The 25,178-nt window shown below is 36.4% G+C and overlaps 1 protein-coding gene across 11 annotated transcripts in view; it reads left to right on the plus strand.

Annotated features, from left to right (window-relative positions):
* Nucleotides 1-19,444, plus strand: part of ENAH (ENAH actin regulator) — a 152,977-nt gene extending 133,533 nt beyond the window's left edge. For 4 of the 11 annotated variants that reach the window (XM_060091367.1, XM_060091371.1, XM_060091369.1 and 1 more), the window contains 8 exons: nt 925-1,070; nt 1,217-1,274; nt 2,543-2,591; nt 6,151-6,217; nt 8,884-8,946; nt 12,117-12,195; nt 15,525-15,582; nt 16,382-19,415. In XM_060091367.1, coding sequence (XP_059947350.1) covers nt 925-1,070; nt 1,217-1,274; nt 2,543-2,591; nt 6,151-6,217; nt 8,884-8,946; nt 12,117-12,195; nt 15,525-15,582; nt 16,382-16,419 — 558 coding nt within the window. In that variant the 3' untranslated portion in view covers nt 16,420-19,415. Of the gene's footprint in view, nt 1-924; nt 1,071-1,216; nt 1,275-2,542; nt 2,592-6,150; nt 6,218-8,883; nt 8,947-12,116; nt 12,196-15,524; nt 15,583-16,381 lie in introns of all 11 variants that reach the window. The other 7 variants (XM_060091370.1, XM_060091366.1, XM_060091372.1 and 4 more) reach the window with 3 other exon arrangements.
* The last annotated feature ends 5,734 nt before the right edge of the window (nt 19,445-25,178 follow it).

Below are 25,178 nucleotides of genomic sequence, written 5' to 3' on the forward strand. Positions count from 1 at the left end.
AATTGTATTTTTTATGTTATGTCTTATTCTGTCTCAGTATCTAAAACATCGAATTTATTGTATTCTGATTTTACGAACCCTATGTTATTAACTTCATTGACTAAAAAACATGTGAAATAACTTAAACTTAATTAAAGTTGCAAGAATCAGAGTTTCTGTAACATCCACCACTTAACATTTTACCACATTTGCTTTATTATTCTTTGTGTATGTTTCCTTCTGCATAAACAGACACACACACTCTCTTTTTGTCTGAATTGAGAATAAATCAGAGACACCTTGCCCTATTTCCCTAAATACTTACCTCTGTATTTTGTAAGGACAAGGACATTCACCTACATGACCACAGCCTGATTATCAAAATCAGGAAATTCAATTGATATAATACTATAATCTACAAATCTATGCAAGTTTCATCTATTGTCCAATAATGTCTTTTATGGCACTTTTTTTCTACTCCAAGATCACCTGTTATATTTTGTTGTAATGTCTCTTTACTTTTAATCTGTAACATTTCCTCAATCTCCTCTTTCATGATATTGACAATTTTGAGAACAACAATATAATTATTTTGTAGATCGTCCTTCAGTTTGGTTTATCTGATATTTTCCTAAGATTTGATTCAAGTTATGCATTTTTGGGGTCAGGTTTTACATTTTTTACTACCAACGTAATATATCCTTTTCAATGTATTACACAAGGGGACATGTGATAGCATTTTATCCCATTATTGGTGATGTTAGCTTTGATAAAACTTCACTGATACATAAAATTACTCCATTGTTCCTTAAAGTTTAAAAAGTCATATCTAGGTGTTTTTATTGAAATGAATGCTGATATATCCTTCTGTTTTGAATGTAATATATTAATAAACATAGGATTGTCCCACATAGGAGTTTATTATGTATGTATATTCTCATTAAGATGGAGGATGCCTCTTTCCCAAGTGGAGGGAATACCATTGGTGTGAATTCGGCCTCATCTAAAACAGATACGGGTCGTGGAAATGGACCCCTTCCATTAGGGGGCAGTGGTTTAATGGAAGAAATGAGTGCCCTGCTGGCCAGGAGGTGAGTGAGAAATTATATGGATGTGTCCAGAATAGAGAGGATTTTGTTACTTTTATTCTAAGTATAATTTAACTAGATGCAGTTCTTCCCTTTTGGCATAGTTTTACACTAAGTTTTTTTAAAAAATTGATTTACCTTCTTTCTAGGAGAAGAATTGCTGAAAAGGGATCAACAATAGAAACAGAACAAAAAGAGGACAAAAATGTAAGTTAATAAAAATAGCCTACTACATGGAGACTTCTCTGGCGGTCTAGTGGTTAAGACTTTGCGCTTCTACTGCCGGGCCGCGGGTTCGATCCCTGGTTGGGGAACTAAGATCCCACATGCCGCGTGGTGCAGGCAAAAAATAAATAAGTAAAAATAAAAATAGTCTACTACACCTGAAAATGTGAAATTCAAGTATAGATCATTCAGGAAATTGTGTCAAAGATTAGTTTGAACTTAATTAATTTCAACTAACAGTTGTTTCTTTTTAACTCTTCAGATACTAAAAATGGTATTATTTATAAATTTTTAATGGCATTCTTACTTAGTAAAATGGGTTGAATGTGTGCAGTTGGGGGAAAAGCACTGAAATTCTCACCTTTAGAGTTTAATTCTGTACCCAAGCCTACCATTGAAGGAGTGAATGACCTTTTACTAGGTTTTTTTAAATCTCTTAAAGTCTCAGCTTCCTTGCATTTATAAATTTATTTATTTATTTTATTATTTATTTTGGGCTGCGTTGGGTCTTTGTTGCAGCGCGTGGGCTTTCTCTAGTTAGTTGAGGCGAGCGGGGGCTACTCTTCGTTGCGGTGTGCGGGCTTCTCATCGTGGTGGCTTCCCTTGTTGCGGAGCACGGTAGCGCGTGGGCTTCAGTAGTTGCGGCTCGCAGGCTCTAGAACACAGGCTCAGTAGTTGTGGTGCACGGGCTTAGTGCTCCACGGTATGTGGGATCTTCCCCAGCCAGGGCTCGAATCTCTGTCCCCTGCATTAGCAGGCGGATTCTTAACCATTACATCACCCGGGAAGTCCAATTTCCTTGCATTTAAAATGAAGGAATTAGACTAAATCACGGTTTTTAAATGTTTCCCCTAGGAGCCCTGTGGTTATTAGCTGTGCCCCCCTCTCTAGTTCAGGAGGGCAGACTCTGCTTTATTTGTTTTATATATTAGTGTTTAACAGTATAATTGTTTTCCCTGCTGCATTTGGCCTTCTTTGATGCCATTCAAATCTCTCTCTCATATCTGGCTTGATCACATTGGCGAGCACAGCTCTCAATGAGGACGCCTGAGGAAAGGAGCCATGGGGAGCGGCAGCGGGTGGCAGCGGGGTGGAGGTGCTAAGATAAGAAAAAGGTCTAAACTAGTGTAGAAGGGAGAAAAGATTGATGAAGGGAAAAGTGGGAAATGGCAGAACGTATGAAACACCAAATGTCTACAACAGGTTTCTAGAAGATGTGGTATTATTAATATGTATTTCTGTACATTTAGGAAGATTCAGAGCCTGTAAGTTCTAAGGCCTCTTCAACAAGTACACCTGGTAAGTTCGAGATATATTTTAATCTTTATGAACTTTCTGTAAGTATCAACACTCCTCAACTAAAAATTCCCCATTTCCCTATGTTTGGATAAAGTGGCTGCTTAGTTACTAAAACGTTCAAGTTCTTTGTTCACACTTGAGAGCACTGACTTTTTCCTCTACCTTTTGTGACCCCAGAAGCAGCTGTTAATTTCTTTCTGATATTGGGAGATCTATTAAAATCCAAAGTTTTTTTCTGATGACTCTTTCTCTGAAAAATCATGATTTTTGCATATTCTGTGTATATTATTGTTAATGACTTGAAGTTATTCACTTATACAAGGAAAAATATGTTATCCATATGAAAGGGAAATATTTTTAGTCATTGATTCTTAAAGGTAAGGATTATGTGAGCATGTAGCTAGCATTGAAGTCTATCTCAAAACATTCTCCCATTGAATCGTCATTTTAGCCATTCATTTGCATAATATTGATAAGGAAATAAAGCTTCTAATTTGTAAGGTTGAAAAAATTTGAAACAACAAGGATTTACTGTATAGCACAGGGAACTATACTGTAATAATCTATAATGGAAAGGAATATATCTGTGTGTGTATAGCCGAGTCACTTTGCTGTACACCTGAAACTAACACAATATTATAAATCAACTATATACTTCAATTAAAAAAATACTATAAAAAATCTCCTTAAAACGTTTGGGAAATGTTCTTGAATTCAGTAAAATTTCTGACATTGAGAAGTCTTGGGCATAGAATATATTACTTAGAATATTAACAAAATACATTTCACTGGAGGTACTTAATGATGACTATATCCATATTTAGAATATGAGATTGTTACAGCGTACATGTCATTTCTTCATATTTGACTAAAGGCTAAGCACTAGACTGTCGATTCATCTCCTTATCTAATTTGGAAGGAAGTGACATAAGTAAATTTGATGAGTTTGATGAATTAATATCTAGAATGAGCCATAAGAATCCATTATAGGGAATTGTCTATAACCATTCCTTCTCATTATTGAATAGTGACTGTTCAGCAGTCTGATTGCTGTATTATAATTAATATTGTGACTGTGAATAAGTTTTCCTCTGAATAGGACTCAAATCAGTTTATGTTATCTTCATTAAAAATTCTCTGGTTTGTGACTTATTTTACCTTTATCTTCTATAAGCCAAAATCAAAATACATGCTGTTATTAAAACCATAGATGTTTTAGAATTCAACTATAATTTGGGGTCACAGAAACTTTTAGAATTTGAAAAGAGCTATGAACCCTCTCCCAGGGAGGGAAAAATCATATTTTTATACAAAATTGGTCACATTGCAAAATATTGGTGAATTCCCTGAGGGTTATCTATGGACTCCAGTTAAGAACTCCTTATCTAATATATATCCCCTTATTTAAAATATGAAAACTGAAGCATGGATTTTGCATGTGTTTTTGTGTGTATGTTTGCACATGTGTGCCGTGTTTATAAAATTAAGGATTCATTCAGAAGGTCTAGAGGCTTCTTTTTCACTTGTTTCAGTCAAAAAAAATTTTTTTCCCCTAATTGCCACATGTCAGACATTTGACAGGCCAAAAAGAAGCGAAAGATAAAGTCACCCTAAGCACAAGAAATCCATGGTTCAGCTGGGATGATGAGATACACACAAGTGAAAAGTTCATCTTTTACAACCACATGTTGAATATTAAATAATGTGTCAAAGAGGGAGGAGATTGTATAGTTTGGAGTCACCTGGGTCGTCTTAGTAGGAAAAAAATGACATTTTACCCTGCCTTAAAGAGTATTTACCTTAGCTGAAAGTAGAGGAAGGGGTGCTGTTTCAGGAAGTGGGTACGTCATGGGCAAAGATGGGGAGTTGGAGCTGGAAGAGACAAGGAAATATCAGGTAGACTTGCCTGACTAGGATAGAGGGTTCTTTTTGGGGAGTATTGGGGGAGAAAGTTTGGAAAAGCAAGTTAGAAGTAAAATGTTGAAAGCTTTTTATGAAAAGATCAGGAGTTTAGACTTCATCCTGCAAAGAATTGAGTTGACAATCAACTGAAACTGTTCTAGGAACATTAAAATTGCAGTTGTGAGCAGAGTGAAGTAGAAATCAGGGAGGACCAAGATAGGGAAACTGGTGCCAGTAAGGATTTGGTGTGTTTCCAAAGACCCGATGAAGGCAACCTAGCCTCTGTCCTTCCTCCTGAAACCGACCTGGAGCCCCTCAGAGAGAACACGGCCTCACTATCTGCAGAGCCAAACTGAACTGCTCTTCCTCAAAACCAGATGCGCTCTCTGAAGATTAAAGGATAGTTCTGGTTTGGCTGATTGAGAAAGGACGTCAGCCAACTGTTAAATGGTAGCAATTGCTGCATCGTATCATGTTGGAATTATTTCTTCATCTCTTTGCCTGCCTCTTCTTTAGTGACAGTGTCCTAATGGCTCTTCTCTGCCTGTCCAGTTGTCCTTCAGGATTTCCCTCTTTTCCCCTCCTCTGGCAGGTGCCTCTTGGATGTGTTTCTGGTTCTGTCTGTCGTGGACCTCCTCATCTGATTATCTGATGTCCCCTGGCTCACTCTGTGGTGGTCAATGAGAGAGTGTGTTAGCTGTTAGAATACAGATGAAGGAGTAACCATTGATTGATTGACAGGGAGTAAAGCAAGATGAAAGATGACTTTTGTTTCACACCTAGGTGACTGAATGCAACAGAAATCCAGAACAAAAGCAGTGTTTCAGAGTTTGAGTTGAGAGTTTAAGTTTAGTTTTGCATATGTGCAGTTTGAAAAGAGGACAAGCTCCCTCAGTAAGAATGTGCATAGGCCAGTTGAGGGGCTACATTGGAACTCAGACCAGTTTTTTTAGCTAAAACTCTGTGCAACTTGTATGTAGACTTGATTCTCATGCAGCCCAGATTCATCCTTCCATGACAAGCTTCCACTCCAGATTTCATGCAGTCATCCAGTGAGGCCAGTGATGGCATCAGCGAGGCAGCCCAGGTTAGAAAAACAGTTCAAAGCACAATCAACTAAAAGCTCAGAGGGAACTTTATTTAACTGGAGTTGTCTGCTAAGTCCCAAGAATTGGATTGGTTGTTTGACAATCAAGGAAGTACAATACAGTTGGATGATTCTGAAATATATTTTGAGTTTGAATTTTTTCCCAAGAGGACTGTTTTGAGTTTAGATTAACTATTGAAGTACATGAACACATTAAAGATTCTTTTTATTCGTTTTACCATTGGCACTAAAAAGAGTTTAAAAGAGTATAGTTAATACTGTCCCATTCAAACTATCCTTATTAATTTAAAATAATTTTCACAATTCCATTCTAATTAAAATTATCCTACTCTTAATCTTATTATCCTATCTTTATTAGAGAAACTTCTTACCATCTGGTGTTTAAAATCATTGTATTTTAGATTTAACAATCTAAGTTCTTCCTGGGGAAACTTGTCATTCTTGCTTATTAATTTCGTCTCATTTTGGGGTCTGAAATGGTACAAATTAGAATCCTAACTCTGGGAGCGTATCGGATATTTAATAACTTACGTTCTTTTATTTTTAAAGAACCGACAAGAAAACCCTGGGAAAGAGCAAGTACAATGAATGGCAGCAAGTCACCTGTTATTTCCAGGTATCAATTTTTTTCCTGAGTTTTATTTTAGAATTGTACCTGAAAAGAAATCTGCATTTTTATTGTAGAAAAAATTCGAATGGTAGATCTGAAATTGTACAAAGGAGCAACTAAAACATCTATAATCCTACTGCTGTTGGACAACTAAGCCCCACTGTATTTTTATTAGTAATTGTCTAAATTCTACCCTATGCTTATTATTGTCACCCAGGTTGTCTGAACTTTTAAGATAGCTTTATTCCTCCCAATTTTTTTATTTTGAAAAAATTCAGAACTGCAGAAAAGTTGAAAGAATAGTATAGCAAACGTCCGTGTATCCATCACTTAGATTCACCAGTTATTAACATTTTGCCAGCATTGGCTTGAACTCATATCTACACATCCACACTTTATTCTCTCTGAATAGGTGGAAGGCAGTTTGCAAATATGTGCTGCTTCAGCTTGAATACTTTAGCATTTTTATTAAGAAACAGGACATTCTCCTGTATAACCTCAATACCATTATCCCTGTCAATAAACAACATTGAACTTTTGAAAGAAACTTATGTTTTGAACTGAAAGGCAGCTGGGGAGAAAAAGCTACAATGTTTAAGAGAGAGTAAAATAAAACCTAAAATTCTGAATTTATAAAGTAGAAAGATTTATTTTTCAGTTGAAACTTCTGATTATAATCGAGTTAGAAAAAATAATGCTCAGAAACAAGACTGGTTAATTCGTGTTTCTACAAGTGGCTTTGTGTGCATGGTCAAGCAAATTCAGTATTTCTTAGCCAGGCATACTTTACTATCATAACTAACTTTATATCATAGGTCTTTAAACATAGATGAAACTTTTTCTTGGTTTATGAGACAGTTTAAAGGACTCATATTTTTTCCAGAGAAAGGTATGTATCTAGAGACTAAAAAGTTTTTTTGCCTTTTCTTTCTGAGCTATTTGTCTTATTTTTGCCTCATAAAAAGTAAACTTGAGTCTAATTATAGAAACCTAATAAAGAAAAATGCAAGAATAGATCTTATATTGTCACAAGTCTGTTGTGTGTTAGCTTCAATCTAAGTTTGGATTTGCTTTTTGTGTGGTTCCTTCTGTTAGTGGGAAGATTTGGTGATGACATAGTTATTTAAGCTCCGCAAAGAAACTGAGCCTTTTTTGAATGTATAGAAGCTTTCAGTTTCTAAGTGACTGAAAGATGAATATATTTGATTTTAGGAGAAAATGGCAGAATTGCTTTTGGTGAACATGTTTTTTCAGTAGAGTAGAAAAATTGCACATTTATGTTCTCAGGTACCTAATTGATGTGGCCTTCTAATGCATCTCCAGTAGTTGTTACAGATTTTCTTCAGTAGCACATTACGAAGCCTGGTTTATCAAGTGCATATCAGAACAGAACTGTGATGTGCCATTTGTCCTTTGTCACTACTTTCATCCCTTCCTCATTGATAGGGATTCTGTAGTGAGCTTGGCTAAAGCTAAACTTAAATTCATGGCAAAAGTCCTATCTTAGAAGGGACATGGAAAAGCTTCTCCAGGTGGAATGTATGTGTTCCTTGATGTGGGTGGGTTCATTTAATGAAGGAAAGAATTTTATTTCAGAGATTTTTCAGACTTCTAAAGGAAGTTTAAGTAAGTGCTCTAAACATCACCATTTAAAAAATATTTTGTCAAATATGGGTTCTTATATCTAGTAGTGTATTGTAATGATGTTCTAGCTCTGGTAGATAGTTTTCCTCTCTCTTCCCAAAATAGACGTTCCACTTATTTCCTGAGCACTCATATCCGTTTTGATAGATTTGATCCAACCACTGATATGTATGTCTTAAAATTTCACTGCAAGCAGTTTTAAACCATAAAAGATTTTTAAAATATGTTTAAAAGGCTAATAACTGTATTGCTTTTCTTCCTAAATTATTTACCCCGTTCCTTCTGAAAGCAAGTATATTGGCCATTTTTTCTTTTTATTTGAGCACACTTTATTCTTGCACAGTACTGAAAGTACCCATTTCTCTTCTGAATATCCATGTCAAAATTATGTTAGTGATAAGATGGATTAATATCCTATAATATACATGAGATATTGCATTATGCTGTATTTATTAAGTGAAGATGTCAGACAGAATAAAAGCAAGAGTGTTGAAGTTAAAAATGCTCTAGATCATGACTGGAACATAACATTGGAAAGTTTGTGAATTCTTCCTGTGGCTTTTATTAAGAGCTTACAGATCTTGTATTCAAGATGGAAAAAGAGTTCTTTATGTGCCTCCTGAGAAGAGTTAATTATGTATACTTCAAGCTGTAGTGATTTTTATTGTGTTTTTTATTTGAGCCTGTAGTTTTATTTATATTCACTCTAATAGAAATGTCTTTGGTTGTGTTCTGATACTTGGTGAATCTTTGTATAGGTAGATTTTACTATATCTGCAGTCTGTAAAAGTAGCCATTGCATAATGATTTTTAAAAATTCTCTATAATTGTCAAGTAAACAGTGTCCTCACATAACTAGACTCAGTCTCCAAATAATTTTTTTTAATTGGAAAAAATTATTTTAAAGTTAATGGACTCCTTTAGTTCTTCTTCTGTTTGCTATAACTAAAAACCTATAAAACAGTAACATAATGAGAATTTTTTAAGTTCTATTGTATACCCCTTTAAATGGTTTTTCCCCTTCATAGACGGGATTCTTCAAGGAAAAATCAGATTGTTTTTGACAACAGGTCCTATGATTCATTACACAGGTATCATCCTGATGTGACTTTGTGATTTGAGACTTTGAAATAATATGTTATAGGGCTGAGCTTTTTCTACATGGATTGGTCATCACCACAGGGAGAGATGTAGGCAGATCGAGCCTTTCATATTTAGCTGTATTTAGAACATTTTTTAAAAAAATTCTGAGCGATTTGAATGAGAAAAATTAATAGATTAATAGTATTCATTTCCCCGCCATCAGTTTATATTTGGATTATGATACATATAAATGATAAACATATCAGAAATACTAATATAAATTATAAACATATCAGAAATACTAGCGTGGGAATCTAAGGCCTCATATATCTAGAGTGTTTGTGGCTTTTGCATTTTATTTTAAAGGCCGTTCTCTTTATAAGACAAGGCTTTAAAAAGTTGAATAGAAGATCCTGTACTGTTTGTCACTGGAACACAGGACAGTATTATAGCCACAATTGTGAATAATTTATTATTTGAGGAAAATCTCTATTTCCTACATACTTTGCAGTATATTGAGTATCTTTAACAACCTAACATCCTTGAGATTATTTCTTTTCTAGGATGAGTCTTATTATACCATTTTTTAATTAAGAAAACTTAGTATATGAGCCATGTATTTCTTTCTTAATTAAAAAAATTGACAATTTCTTAAAATCCTCAAGTGCTTAAGCCATATTTAGAATTAATTTGGCAGAATAGAGACTTAAACAGCTGTAGTACAGTTATTTTATAGGCAGGTATCTAGAGGTAACACTCTCATTATAAAGTAATAAAAACCTCTGAGAATCCCCCTTTTTTGTTATCAGTTATGGTAAAAACCCTTATGTTAGAAATAACTGAGACATACCCGTGTTATTATATACATCTAGTTTTAAAAATACACATCAAGTCTACTAGGAGCATGAATTAAATAGTATATGGAGGGGGTGTCTATGGCAGTGAGTAAGGAGTTCTGTAATCAGACTCTGTGTGGCCAAATTGTTATTAGCTACAATTATTTTCATGCCGTAGATGATTAAAATATTTGGTAAGTTCATTTTGTCAGCCAGTTAAATCTGCATAAAGTGTTCATAATACAATAGTGAAACAATTTCTCCTGCTTTTTTTGAGATGGTTTAATTGTTTGGACCAAAAGACTTATTTAGAAAATTTGCTAGCACATAGAAAAGTAGCATTTAACAACGAGATTTTCTGTTGTAAATCTTCTCAGTTACCTTGCTGCTTTCATACGTAGTGCCCCCTGGGATAATGTTGATAAGCCTTTTTTGAGAAGTGGTGATTACGTCTTTCCTTCAGTATGAAAAGTTCCCCCCTTTAGTTAATTATCACGGTGGTGGTGGTGGTGGTGGAGGTGGAGGTGGATTGCATGTTAGCATGAGTTAAAGTTTTTAAAAATTGCATGTTTCCACAATTTTCTGTCATATAACAATAATTTTTGCATTGTTTATTAAATATGTATATATTCATAACATACTGCCTGGTTAAGTAGCAGACCGTAGTTATTCACATGAATTTCAGGGATAGTCTGTAACATCTTACAAAAAACCTGACGGAAAAACTCGAACGAACTCTTTGGCCAGCCCAGTATAAGTTTAGGAGAAAACAGTTAGCTAGTTTGTACCAGTTAAATGTGAAATGTAAAAGAAAAGCAGAATAAATAATAATGTACTTCTGGAGAGCAGGAATGGACTCTATGGGCGAATGAAATGCACAGTATGTCAACCTTTATGAATATTTACTATATAGACCAGGCTCTCCAGAGCACTGTGACTTGCACACTGTGGGTCTCAATACGTCTTAGTTGACTATAGAATTAAGTAGTCTCAGCAAAGTGAAAAAGGTGTATTGTCTCAAGAGGGAAGGAAGTATGTCATATAAATCTTCTTATCCAACCCAGGGCCTAGCTCAGTGCCTCTTGAATGAGGTTTTCTGAAAGTTATTATTTTTCTTGTTCATATAAACATAGCAGCAGATATATAGTAAAATTGGTTGTCTTCCTTCACAACAATCTTTTCAGTTGTCATATGATTGATGTTAAAGCAGATGAACTCAATATTTCACCTTCACAGACAGTGCCTATGGGTTTGAAGTATAAATATGCCTTATAACAATTATAAGTTTGAAAAAGTTATTATACCTATTGAATCTTGGTTCAAATTTCTAACATTGGTACTCTGCAAAGTTGGAAATATATGACCTGACTAATGTTTTCATTTGCATTGATTTGTGACCCTTAAAAAGTGGCCACTTAGTATATACTAAACCTGAAAATAAAGGACCATCTAATTAAAATTCTAGATTTTCCACTTAGTATTTTCTCTCATTGCCAGAATTGGAGAGGGAGCCATGACTGACTGACTTGATAAAAATATACCTAATACTTAAGACTTATTTCTTCATGTAAAATTTTTAACAGAAGCTAAACTTTTGAAAGTGCAATAGTAATTGACCATCTGTTTCTGTGTGGCATTCCGCTCCCTTTTCCTTTTAGAAAAATAAAATAAGTTTATGGAAGTAGTTAGATGACAATTCAGATGACATCTTCTTAAAAACTTCATTGGGAAATAGCCACATAGCCAATTGGATATGAATATACCTTTAATTTAATAATCATTTTTCCAATATCCTTATTTGTTTTGATGCTTACAACGGAATAAAACACATACAAAGAAATCATACTCATTAAATATTTTTCCCCCTGCATAGAATTTGTAAATTGATTTATATAGAGTGAAATATTCAAGTCTTTATAATTTCCTGTTCATTGGTTTGCCAGATATTTAGTAGATAATGTACAGTTTCAAAAGGAGAAAACATGATGGTTTTACTTGGGCTGGGGTGCTGCAGCTAGCCTCCCGTCTGTCCTGATCACCATGCCACACGTCACCCAGTTACCCTCCTCATGCCCAAAGTGTGTTGTCCTCTACTGGAGAAGTCTCGTCATCTTATCACCTTTTTCTGATTTCTTTACAAATAACTGATAATACTGAGAAAAGTGAGAAATACTTTCATATGTTCTTATCAGTTCTGCAACTATTAGGACAATTAACTTTTTAACTCATGTTTTAAGAAATGTACTTTAATCTGGTGTTGGGCTGGTAAATTTGCAATGACTAATGAACTCATTAAATATCCTAAGCGTTATTTACCTGTCCTGAAAATGTCATTTGTACAGACCAAAATCTGCGCCCTCGTCACAGCCCAGTGCCAACGGAGTCCAGACGGAGGGACTGGATTATGACAGGCTGAAGCAGGTGGGCGACCAGTGGCAGCTTCCCTTTATTTGTTCTTGTTCTTTTTAAAAAATATCCCATGTGCATATATTTGACAGGTTGCAAATGTGTTTGAAAAGAATGTAGAGTTAGATATTTTTTTACTCACGTTAAACAGTGGCATTTAGTACTCTGTTATTTTTTTCAAATCCTCATGTTTTGGTTCATAAGTTTGCATAAAGTGCCAGCAGTGGTGGAAGGTAGGGGCAGTGGTTTAATGGTATATTATAAACTTTAAATGTAAGTGAATGGTGTACAATTGCTTAAAAAAAAATGGGCTTGCACTTTTCACTTATCATTAGCCAAAATGGACCCACCAAGTCTGGTTTTGGCAAGAATGTGAGGAAAGTGGGCACTCTCACCTCACATACTTCTGCTTTCTAGGAAGCAGTTTGGGAAAACAAACCAAAAGCCTTAAAAATAAATGATTTACCTTTGAACCCGGCAACTTCACTTCGAAGAATTTATGCTAAGAAAATAGAAGTATGTAACTATATAGTATGGAGGAGGGCTCTGCAGCTATTAAGGAACCATAACTGAGAATATTGAACAATGAATTGTGAACACTTGCCCACATTAGGTGAAACAGACAGGTAACCGAACAGTATGAACAGTTATGTCGATTTTATAAGAAAAAGATATTGTTCATATTTTGGATACATATGCATTATATTTAATACCTGTATACACAGAAAAAAAAATGGAAGGAGTAATAGGTGATTTTGGAACCTTGAACTATCTTATTTCTAGAAGAGGTAAATAATTTTTTTTAATAGTGGTGTTTAAAAGATTTGAAATGGAAGGCAGGACATCTTAGTAAAAAAAACTATCAGTTTTGCAGACCTGAGTACAGATGTGCCTGTAGTGAAAAATGTAATCTTTGTCTTCTTACCCTGCACTTCACGGTAGCCTCTGAAGATAACAGTTGTACAGATCACTGTAGCAGGCATTTATTGACTGTCTGGCGGACTTCAGTGCTACGCATTTGCTAGGTTATTAGCGTGACATTGTCTCCTAATCTTCATAGTAGTCAGATAACATAGTGTTTGTACTCAAGTTGTGCACATCTGAGGTTCAGAGAAGTTAAATTTACTCAGTCCCACAGTCAGGATCAGAACCCAGTCTAAAGACACAGACCTACTAGAGAATGGACTTGAGGATATGGGAAGGGGGAAGGGTAAGCTGTGACAAAGTAAGAGAGTGGCATGGACATACACTACCAAATGTAAAATAGATAGCTAGCGGGAAGCAGCCGCATAGCACAGGGAGATCAGCTTGATGGTTGGTGACCACTTAGAGGGGTGGGATAGGGAGGGTGAGAGGGAGGGAGATGCAAGAGGGAAGAGATATAGGAACATATGTATATGTATAGCTGATTCACTTTGTTATAAAGCAGAAACTAACACACTTAAATTATTTAAAAAAAAGAACCCAGTCTTTCTTCGGAGTCCGCTTTCCCCATTCTATCACTCATTTTTTAAAATGCCAACAAAGTTTGAGTGGGGCTTAAAAAGGGACCAATAATGTTGCAATAATGAGTTCAAAGTAAAAGTTAAATAGGAATTAAAGAGACAAATACTAACAATTTCAGATCAACCTTATTTTTATACTGCAAAGCTGTTTGAACAGTTCAGTTGAGTTATGTAATTTGAAAAGCATGTGGTCATTGATAATCAAGCCCTTGTTTCCTGTGTGTTAAACATGGCTTTCTTTTCTTGAAAAGCATTTTAAAATGGAGCACTTGCACACATTTAAAATATGGTAAGTTCTTGGCAATCTGAAGTAGGGGACTAGAAGAGAGGATAGATTTGATTTTAGGACTGATTTTAAGTTAATTTGAAAAAGGATATCTGCTAGTCCATATAATAACTTCTGTGCCTCACTTTCCTCATTGGAAAATGAAGGAATTAAACTAATTGATAGTTTTCAACCTTATTTTAAGCATGAAAAGCTTTTTTAAAAAATGAACCTTAAACGCAGAGCAATTTAATGTTAACCTGAGGTGTGTGCAGTATTAAAGAAAGTCAAATAACTTGAAATTAATCCTTCCAAAGGATAGCTATTTTTCACCCATTAAAATTGTGTCAACTTGGGCTTCCCTGGTGGCGCAGTGCTTGAGAGTCCGCCTGCTGATGCAGGGGACACAGGTTCGAGCCCCGGTCCAGGAAGATCCCACATGTCGCGGAGCAGCTGGGCCCGTGAACCATGGCCGCTGAGCCTGCGCATTCGGAGCCTGTGCTCCGCAACGGGAGAGGTCACAGCGGTGAGAGGCCCGCATACCACCAAAAAAAAAAAAAAAAATTGTGTCACCTTATTAGCCCTTTTAGCTTTCATATTACACAGTCTTCAGTTTTTAACTAGGAGGTATCCATTATTTCAAATTGAACTTTATAAAAAGAGATTTTGTAAAATATGTAAAGATGGATTGGTTTTCATAGAGGAAGGAGGGTCCAGAACATCACTATTAACTAGACATGTAACAAGGGCCACACAGTACTTTAAATTTTTAGTAGCCGCCTTAAATACAGAGAAACAGGTGGTATTCACTTTAATATATTTTATTTAACCTAATATAGCCAAAATAATATTTCAGTATATAATCAGTATTTTAAAATTACTAATGAGTTATTATACATTACTTGCTTCATACTAAATCTTTGAAATCTGGTGTCTGTTTTACATTTACAATGCATCTCGCTTCAGACTAGCCACGTTTCAGGTGCTCAGTAGCTATATGTGGCTGGTCCCTGCCTTCTTGGACTGTGCACAACCAGCGGAGTCCAATCCTCTTCCTTCCCCACCTATTAGGGCAGCCCCTGAGGGCCCTCCAGGGGAATCCTAGATTCCTTGAATCTTAGTTTAGCAGCTCTGGTGATTCCTAAGGAGTCCCCATACTTCAGACCAGATGACAGATTTGCCAAGCGCTGATTGTCCAGTTCACGTGTCTTCTTCCTTGAAACTTCTTTATGTATTACCTCTTAGACAGCTCCCAGAAGAATTAGATTAAAAGCAGAACCATTACGTTTTCTAGAAATTATCTGAATCACACCTTTCACTGGATGACCAAGTAATTATTTTAGTTTTAGAAAACATTCTGCTGCACATTTTGCTAAGCTAGAGTAAGCAAAGATTGGGAAGCAAAGACTCTTAAAACAAAATTTACCAAGGTTAATCTTCTAAGACATAAATTGTGACTCTGGAAACAAAAAGCATATGTAATATTTCATACATTCTTAAAATTTTATGTGAGCAAGAATCTTTTTAACAGTTTTTTTTTCTGTATTTCTGATGTTTTTCTCTTAATATTTTAGGACATTTTAGATGAAATGAGAAAAGAATTAACTAAGCTAAAAGAAGAGCTCATTGATGGTGAGTGTCTAAACAAATTTGCTACCCTTATAGAGTAATGATCAAGAATAGCCATTTTAGGGCTTCCCTGGTGGCGCAGTGGTTGAGAGTCCGCCTGCCAATGCAGGGGACACGGGTTCGTGCCCCGGTCCGGGAAGATCCCACATGCCGCAGAGCAGCTGGGTCCGTGAGCCATGGCCGCTGAGCCTGCGCGTCCGGAGCCTGTGCTCCGCAACGGGAGAGGCCGCGACAGTGAGAGGCCCGCATACCGCAAAAAAAAAAAAAAAAGAAAGAAAGAATAGCCATTTTAAAGAAAATGCAAATAAAGAAGTCCACAGTTTATTACTTGAGGGCATAAAACACTTACTTTTCCATATTATCCTGCCCTTTACTTGGTTTAGGATGTCAGAGAGGAGCTCTGTCTCCGTCATATAATGGAAATTAGTTTTGAAAATAGGGGTAAGCAAGATTCCTAAGTTTCCGGTGTTGAGGAGTATTAGATGGAAAACTAGGTGAACAAGTCTTTCTCTAGGTTACTTCTATTCATCCATCCCATCCCACTGACCTCTTGTTTTAAGCCCCAAAAATCGGTGTTTTCATTTTGTGTACAAAATGGAGAGAATATATAAATATATAGAAATTAGTGTGGTCTTCATAAAAATAAGAAAACAAAGATTTCTGCAATGAAAGATGCAAGATCAGTGTTTCTTTTATTACTGTGAGTTTGAATACAGTCGTTAAGATTTCTTAAGAATGAATCACCCATTTATTTTACCGTATCGTTATATTTGCTTTTAATATTTTTCCTTTTCCTACCCAGCAATCAGGCAGGAACTGAGCAAGTCAAATACTGCATAGAGAATCAAACTAAGGAGAGATAGGACTTTAATCTGGAGAAAGGAAAAGAAAAAAAAAAACCTACAAAGAACAGCTGTGTTAACAACAACAAAACCCTTACATCTTGTGAGCTGTAAGAAGAAAATGGAGACAAACAGTCGGAAGGAGGGAAAAACCAACATACTTTGAAAGCCTTCAGACATTACTACTCTGGCGATAAGCTGTTTCCCTCACAGTTTTCTGCTTTTCTCTGACCGCTACAACGGGATGGAGGAGAGTCATATAGGAGTTCCTGTATCAGTTATGCAGAAAATACTGAATCCGTCAGGCAAGATCACCGTGCATTGAAATACTTTCATGTCAAGAGAAAATCGCACGTTTTCCACAGTCCATTGCTAAAATAAAGAGGAGAAAGGCTTGAGAATTTTTTTTTCAGAGAATGGTGATGAGGAATTTAGCAAGTTATGCTATTGTATTGTAAATGTTTCTCTCAGGTTTGTCTTCCTATCATATTTGATATTCCATGAATAATTGAGCTCAGCCCTATGTAGGTTAAGATCATAAAATGTGGAACAAATGGAATTGTATGTGCTTTCAAAGGGTGATATTTATAAGAAAGTGTCCTAAAAATGATTTGTTCGGAGTGAGGAATTTTAGAATGATAGGAAGTTTCTCGAGTTTAGCCTTCATGCAATTTTGTAGATTCAAACATAAAATTTGTCCAGAATTTAAAGATTTAGATGCCTTCCTAAATTGTTACAATGCTTTACCAAATCTGTGACTCCTACATAACACAAACCAGTGGTCAAATGTAAAACAGTATATTGTAGATTCACTGTAGGTTTTCAACCTTTTTTAGATTTATGCACGTGGACATTTTTATAATGTAATTACAACCACCACAAAATTAGCTTTTTAAATTGCAGACAGTAATGCATGTCAAACTAATATGTAGTGGCCTTTTCAAGGCCTAGTCCCAGGGAAAACATTTTGTAGAGTATAGGGGAGCGGGAGGAAGGGAAGGAATAATTTTTTATTTAAAGTTAACTTCTGCACTATCTTTGTTCTCAGTTACCTGCATGAATAATAATGAGGACTATTTTGTGACTTTAATTGGTAAATATGTTAACAGCACCAAGTACTTGATCTTTTACATCATGTCTTCAGCTATTTGTATTTTAACTTGAGTAAGTTCAGTGGTCTGAAACATGATTCTGAGCTTCACATGAATTACATCTTAGTGTGGAACTCAAAAGTTCCGTCCCTGAATTTGGCAGTTGTTATTACCTAGGCGCCCTGCAGTTATACAGGTATTCAGGTACACATTCCTGACTACAAAGCTGCTTTTGAACCTTGTTATGTTGAAATACTAGAAAAGTAACAATGATGGCAGCAATTAAGGTCACAGAAATCATTAGATAAAGGGAAAACAACGAGGGGGGGTCCTGCATAATTTTCTTTTAATAAATAAAGTGAGACTTAGGTGGTGGGAAGAAGGAACTAGATACTCTACTTACCACCATGTGTGTGCGTGCGTGCGTGTTTGTGTGGACACTCACGTGTGTGTATGTTATCCACTCCCTTTTCTTTGAAACTTCTAAGATTAAAATAGAGGAGAAATCCTGTATGTTGCAATGATAGAATTTTTTGAAATTTTAGGAAATCACAATTCTCCAGGCTCTCCATCTTGATTTATGCTTGAGTTATTATGTGCCATATTTGCTTTGAAACCTTTGATTATCAGTAGTTTCACTAAAATTTTGGAGAAATAATCCACTTTCATCTGCTTTCTAGATTTTCTTAATCTAAGTTCATAAGACAGAACTTGTTGATAGCATAGTTTTCTAAGCGCTGCAAGTTTTCTAAGCGCTGCAAGTTTGCAGCCATTACCACTTCAAAGAGGTTTGAATGAGGGAATTTTTTTCCCTTGTTAAAATAGTTCCTGTTTCTGTAGAAACTTCATTTTTAGATCTGTGATGGATGAGCTATCATAATTCAAGTATGCAGTTCTTTTTTTCTATCAACTCTTCATTGTCATCCAATAGTGAAGACATTAAAGATGCAGCAAGCTTATGAAGTACTACTTTCTAAAAGAAATAGGAGGCATTTTCATCTTTATTATTGTACTTTTGGTTATGCAAACACTATGATGATACCAATGTGTATGTCCCCCATAAATCTGGTCAGAAATCACTTTTGATTTTGTTGATTAAGTTAAACAGTCTATAGTAGGATAGAGTACTGGGTACAAGTGGTCCAAAGTAAAATAAAAGACTACGGTAAAAATGCTAGATCTTAAAAAAGAAACCGGTTTATGCACTAAACGTTTTGTGCCTTGGTCTAATATTAACATGAGGTCTGTGTAAAATGACAAAAAGAACTAGTGTTGAATCACGTTTTATTTCCTGTCGTTCTGCATTATCCCAGATTGCTAAATGTGTTCTTTCCAAGAAGTTTGATTGAATTACTGTATACATTTGCTGTCCTATGTGACAGTTTTGTCATTGTTAGAGATTTCAGTAATTAAAATGGGCAACAGAAGCTTAGGTTGTTTTCCTTATCAAAACTATGTTCCTTGGAGCCACAATATTATGATGGTTTTCGTGCTCTTGTACACTGGATGTCTTAAGCTGAACGCAGTTTAGGGGATCCTGTCTAATTACAGGAAGGTACTTCTTTCCTTCAACACTGTGATCTGACCTGTGACAAATCTGTACTATACACTATGTAAATGGCTAACAAGTCAACTGCAAACCAACTGAATGTACAAATCTTAGTGCTGGTGCTGAAATCTCTTCAGAATAGTCATCATGATCTCAAAGTTTGTTTCAAAATTTGCAAGCATCAAGTGTCAATCGAAACTGAAGATGAAACACTAATGAATGTTGAATTCTCATGCTTTAGGTGTACTTCCTTATTAGAGTTTTTGGTTCTCTGCTATTTTTACCGTACTGTTTCATTTAAATTTCCTACATGCTAACTTCGTTTGTGCGATTGAAATAAAATTGCAGTATATACGTGTTGCTTGTTCGTGACACTTAGATAATCTTCTGACATAATCTTTTGGTTCTAAAATAAGTTGTATTGAATGTAAAAAACACTCTTTCAAGTCCATGACTTCACTACTTAAAGTTTACATACCAACACTACAAAGATTTCATAAGTCATAAATACTAAGTAATGTATACAAAGGGAATATGTGATCATGTATCTATCTACTTTTTGCTTGAAATAGCTGTTGGGTGTTCCCTGTGTGTTCTTATTTTCTCTCGGCCCAGCTTGGTACAGTGTCTTACAGTCAAGAGAGTGATAAATGTTTAAGTTTACTCCATTTTGTTCTACAGCATAGATACATTAAACTCATTTATGCAGTTAAAATTTTCCTTTATATAGTTTGCAGTGTAAAGGATATTGTAAGGGCCTTACCAAGTACTGAGTTTTAAATATAGTGAAATCTCTATCTATAGTGTTTGTTTATACAGTAGTGTTTGTTTATATAGTGTTTGTTTATATGTAGTTCTTGAAACCCACATATAAGCAGCAGTATGTTTTATCTGACTCTTACGAAGTACTGATTTTGAGTTCGCTTTAAAATTCTAATGTCTTCATTAGAAATACAACAGTCTGTCTTCTTTCTCCTACCGGACCCCAACTTTTCCCTCCCTCATGCTCTCCGCTTCTCGTGGACCCCATGTTCCTGCCACTCACTGACGTTTGCAGTCATTACCCAGTCCACAGGTATAAACATATTAACTGATTTTTTTCTCTCTGTCCCGTCTCGGGGTTCTGGCTTCCCTTCATGTATAAATCAGAATGTTTGTCTACAAACTAAGAGTCACTTCCCATTCGAAAATGAATGAAGTAACAGGTGGTAACCTTTAAAATTTGCCTAGATACAACTTTGTCTCCTAAATTTGTATATACTTCCAGTGCCCTTGTGAAGAATTGGCCTTTAAGTTCTAAGTAGTGTTAACCTTTGAAGCACAGTTTACAAAGGTATGCTACAGGGTCTCTGATTCCTTTCTGTAGGCATCCTAACTTTATATATAACCCTATTACCCTTTCAGTTCTATCGATTAAGCATAAGAATGACATCATATAAAGCATACTGTGTGAAAGAACTCTCTAGGAGCTCTTAATTCCTTTATGAAGCTATTGCATAATCTGCTTTCCTGAAGACATTTACTCCAGCATTCACATTAAAACGCTACACGTGTTCCTGGTAGTACCGTTTTTTTTTTTTTTTAATAGATGAATTCGTATCTGTACATCTCCTCAAAGCTCTAAGGGATGAGAAAGGGATCCCGAGAGTATAATGAAATTAGTAATGCTAATACCTCAGACTTTTCACTGAAAAGCCATTTCATATTTAGACTTAGGTGTTTCTGAAGTATGCATAAGGAATCTTTGTCGATCTGGGTGAATAGAATTATCCCAGGTATCTTTGGCTACAAAAAGACACAGTGGAGAACATTTATTTTTAAGAGTAGTTTTCTCTCAGAATAAGCACATTTGCCTAAGAAGCTAAAGTTGGTAACCCCTCAAGAAATGACTGTTGAGCCAAGTACTGTTGAGGGTCTAGAATGCAGATTTTCTCTGTTCCAAACTTCCAAATAGGCTGTGGATTATGTTTGTTTCCTTTATGTTGTCTCTAGATAATTTTTGAGGCTCAGTAGGTTTTTATATCTGTTCATAATACTTTAAAAGTGAAACCTTCAAATTTTCAAAAAGTCTAAAATTGATTAGAAAAGAAAAAAATATTACTAGAGTAAATTTAGGAGGGTTAGGGATATGCAGCATCAACTTAAATGGAGGTCTAGGATATCTCCCTTGTTGATACCAATGGTGAATTCACAGAGAAGCAAATTGAACCAGTAAGGAGATACAACTGAAAGCTAATGTTATGAACTATGTAAATTTATCTCTAAAGAGCTTTTTTTTTTTAAAGTAACAGTCCCTGTGAGAGGGTAAATAAATGATTGTCATAATGACTTAGGATGTTGAAAGAATTACGGCCACATTTATTGGTTATTTTTGTTAAATCTGATGAAATCAATATATCTGAAGGTCAAGAAAGGAAAAAAAGGACTTTTCAGTTATTATAGATTCATCTGTTGCACATAAACTCTCTAAGCTGAAATGTTAGTATCAGTTAAGGCATGTAGTAGGCTTCAAATACTTGCTGATTAATTTAACATGAAGAATAAATAAAGCTGAATCCTCAATTTTAAGTGTTTGAGCCAAAAGGTCACCGTCACTGAGATGTACCCAACTTCTCTGAAGCATGTTGTATAGTTGGAGAAGTTGAGCAGAGAGCAGAGCCCCTGGAAGCTTCTGGTATAGGGCTGTGGGATTCCTAGATAGAGGGAAGAAATCAGGGCCTCAGGGAGGCAGCTGAGGGTAGGGAGGACATATGCATCATCTAAAGAGTGTTCTTTTACATCACTTTTTCATATGACTCTAACTGAAAACTCAAATACGACCTTTTCTCAACAGTTCTGAGAGGAGACAGCTTTCATTTCAATAGAACTTATTAGAAAAGCTTATATATTTCATTAGAGGACTAAGTGCATTTGTTCCATAAGTGTAAAAATCTATACAAATCACAGCTTCATAGTTTATCAGGTTTAAATTTGATTTAACTTTTTTCCCCTTTGGCTCCAAGACTGATTTCTTTAGCAATAGATAACAGAATTTTAAAAATATATAAAAAATTGCTAATGTAGGCAGTGAATAACGTTATATGGGTGCATTTGGTTTTTAGTTAATGGTGGTTCTTCCAAGAAGACTTAGAATATATTAAAAAGCATGCAGTTAGTTGGTCCTTTGGATTACACAGAAAATGGCATTTAGGAAATTTACATTGAAGAAGTGTATATTGATAGGTGTTTACATTGAAGGATATTTAATTCTCTGTCAGGTCCCAAAGTTTCCTTTCAAATCTATAGAAAATGAGAAAATAGGTTCTTGGCTTACACTTAAAATACAAGCTATTTTAATCATACAAAATAAGTTGCCACAGAAAGCTTTTTAAGATTATGGTTCATTCATGCCCTTAGTCGCGTCCATGGAACCTTAGTCTGAGTCCCTTTTTTAAAGATTAAAGGCATTTTTAGAGACGTTTTTCAATTTGCTTCATTTAAATTTTAGGTGAGAAATACCGATTTGGAATTTTTATTGTCATTAACCATGTTGAACTCGGGTGTAAACTCGGTTTGTTCTGCCTGCCGTGGCATTGGGTGTTTTACATGTTTCGGAGTTTCCCTAGATGCTCGTATTCTCAAGTCTGAGGCCTGTCCGTTCTTGGTGGTGGACTAACTTAGCGCTGTCACCCAGGCCCCGTGTGACCTCGGATGCTGCCAGGCTGCCTGGCAGTGGTGGTTGGGCAAGTGGAAGCTGGGCGCGATGAACTTACATGTAGACCTAAGTTAGTTCTGCGCCTTGAAGGGTTGGTGGTAGGCGCTGACTTTGTCACTAAAATGTCCAGGGAGAATCATTTCCCCCTGAGAAAAGTATTGGGAGGATTTAGATATTCAGAAGAGAGGCGTATTAAAATCTGGCTTCATTTTCTTTTCTACCTACTTATTACCAAGGGGAATGGGAGTTTCAGGCCTGAGCCAAGGAGTTTACAATTTGGTTTCCTTACCATAGACACCTCATCATTATAGGTTTCAGTTGCTGAAATTGAATTTTAGGGGGTAGTATTTGGTCCTCACATAAAATAGCCTTGTTTCTGAAAGTAAACATCGTTAAAAGATTCTTATTTTAACCCACTTCTTTGCCCCTTTCTTAGGCTGGACACTTCGTGTTTCTCCCACTTTGCCGTCTCACTCCTCCCTTTGTATGTGGGAAGTGGACCGGTCATTGGCCTGGACTCCAGCCAGCTTGACTAGCTGTCAGGCTGCAGGGCTAGTCCATGTGGTCTCCAGGCCGTGTCTCTGAGGTGGCCCCTCCCTTTAACACTTAGTTCTGTGTGTCATCATCCCGTGTGTACTCTGCAGCCACTGATTTGCTTCATTTCTTCCTTTTGATCCAAGAGAAGGGGAAAAGGGCCTGAGTTTCGCTCTCTGATCCTAAGTGCCGCTTTTAATTGTTTCAAAATCTTAGACCCTATTCACTGGAAAACATGCATCCTAGGTGTGAGCACTAAGGTAAAATCGATGAAATGATGATTTTGCAGTCGTGCCGCGTGTAGTGTTAGTGCTGTGTTACCTGCTGTCCCAAGGCCCTCTGCTCACCCGTGAGATTTCACAGATTGGGTTTCAGGTGTCTGCGTTCTCCCGGCCACGGCCTCAGCCTGGAAGCACAGGCATCCATCCATTCCCACAGACCAAGAGTGATACCGTGTGGGATCATGTGAGACGTGAAACCGTGCTCCGGCTATGATTAGATCAGTGACAAAGCCCTTTTGATTCTTTTTCTGGCCCAGTAGCTTTTTTTTAAGTAAACACTGCAGAGCTGGATGGAGTGAAGCAGCCCTTCTTTGTTTCTTGGGGAGGAATGCACTTCAGCAGCTCTCATATCCCCTGAGCCTGCTGTACCGTGGTTCCTTCTATCTCTGTCATCCACGGGGGGAATAATGCCCTCCCCCCTCTGCCCTTCTTATATACGAGTGTATAAGCTGCCATTCCTTCCCAGGTCCTTGTTGTTAATCCAAAAGACTCATAGCAGTTTCTTAGCCAACGAGGTGACCCTTCCGCACCATTTGGGTGAATGTTGTTCTTAGTCCTTGCTTGATCTTAAGGAGAAAATAATTGGCACAAAGTCAGAGGCTGAATGGGATTAGAGATGATGAGTCCTGTTTTGCAGATGTTCTTTTCCTTCTGTTCTTGGTGGGCATGTGTGTGTTTGGGAATTCACTTTTTTTTAGCAATAAGACACGCTTTTCATACTGTGTGTTTTTTTCTTTTGGGGGAAAATGAAGTGTTTCTAACAAAAGTGAATGAGCTAGAAAGAAGATTCTATCTTGAGACATCTGTAGTTGGTGCAAAATATTCAAAACTCAATTACAGTATTTACACATTTTCATAGACATTCTTTTTTTGGTTTGCTTGATAAGACTGAATGAGGAAGCATCCCTGCAGTCTGTGGTTATAGCAGCATTGCAAGTCTGGTCTGTAGCTGGGGTAGAGAGAGTGGGGGAGTTAGGGCTAGTCCCATCTGTGCTTGAGCAGATTGGGACTTCAGGCAGAGGTCGATCCAGGTAAGTTCCAGTTCAAAGCGTTCTGTTGCCTTGCCTGTGGGAGGAGTTTTCAAAACCTTTTACTTGGCCTGAACGAAAATCAGTTCCATTGTGCTTTCTGCTGACCTCTGGGGAGTTGGGATGACCATAGGAGTGAATGACAGGAAGGCTTTTTTGGTGCTTTTTATCTGACTTTTGAGAAGTGGGGGAGTCAGGGATGAACCTTTCTGGTTGGAGAGCAACATACACCGTTTCCATTATGAGATTTAGAATGTTAAATACATTCTCCTTTTCAGACCTACCTAGTTGATAGGACAACAGCATCCTGTAGAAGAGCCCAGTTGGTAAAATTTAAAGGTGAATTTCTTGTGGTCCAAATGGACCTGCTTTGCTACAAAATTTTAAAACTAGAAATGTGCATTTATGTCCTTAAAGATTATGCAGAGCGGTTTTCTTTGCTAAGGATGTGAGTACATGCAGCCCATTAATCTAGGGCTTTATAATCTGGGAGTGAGCCTCTTAGGGCAGTATGGACTGAAATAACACTTTAAAGTTAAGGTTGATTTAAACATATCCAAGGCCATATTTGAATTGGAAT

This window comes from Mesoplodon densirostris, chromosome 2, assembly GCF_025265405.1.
Source record: "Mesoplodon densirostris isolate mMesDen1 chromosome 2, mMesDen1 primary haplotype, whole genome shotgun sequence".
Classification (NCBI taxonomy): Eukaryota; Metazoa; Chordata; class Mammalia; order Artiodactyla; family Ziphiidae; genus Mesoplodon; species Mesoplodon densirostris.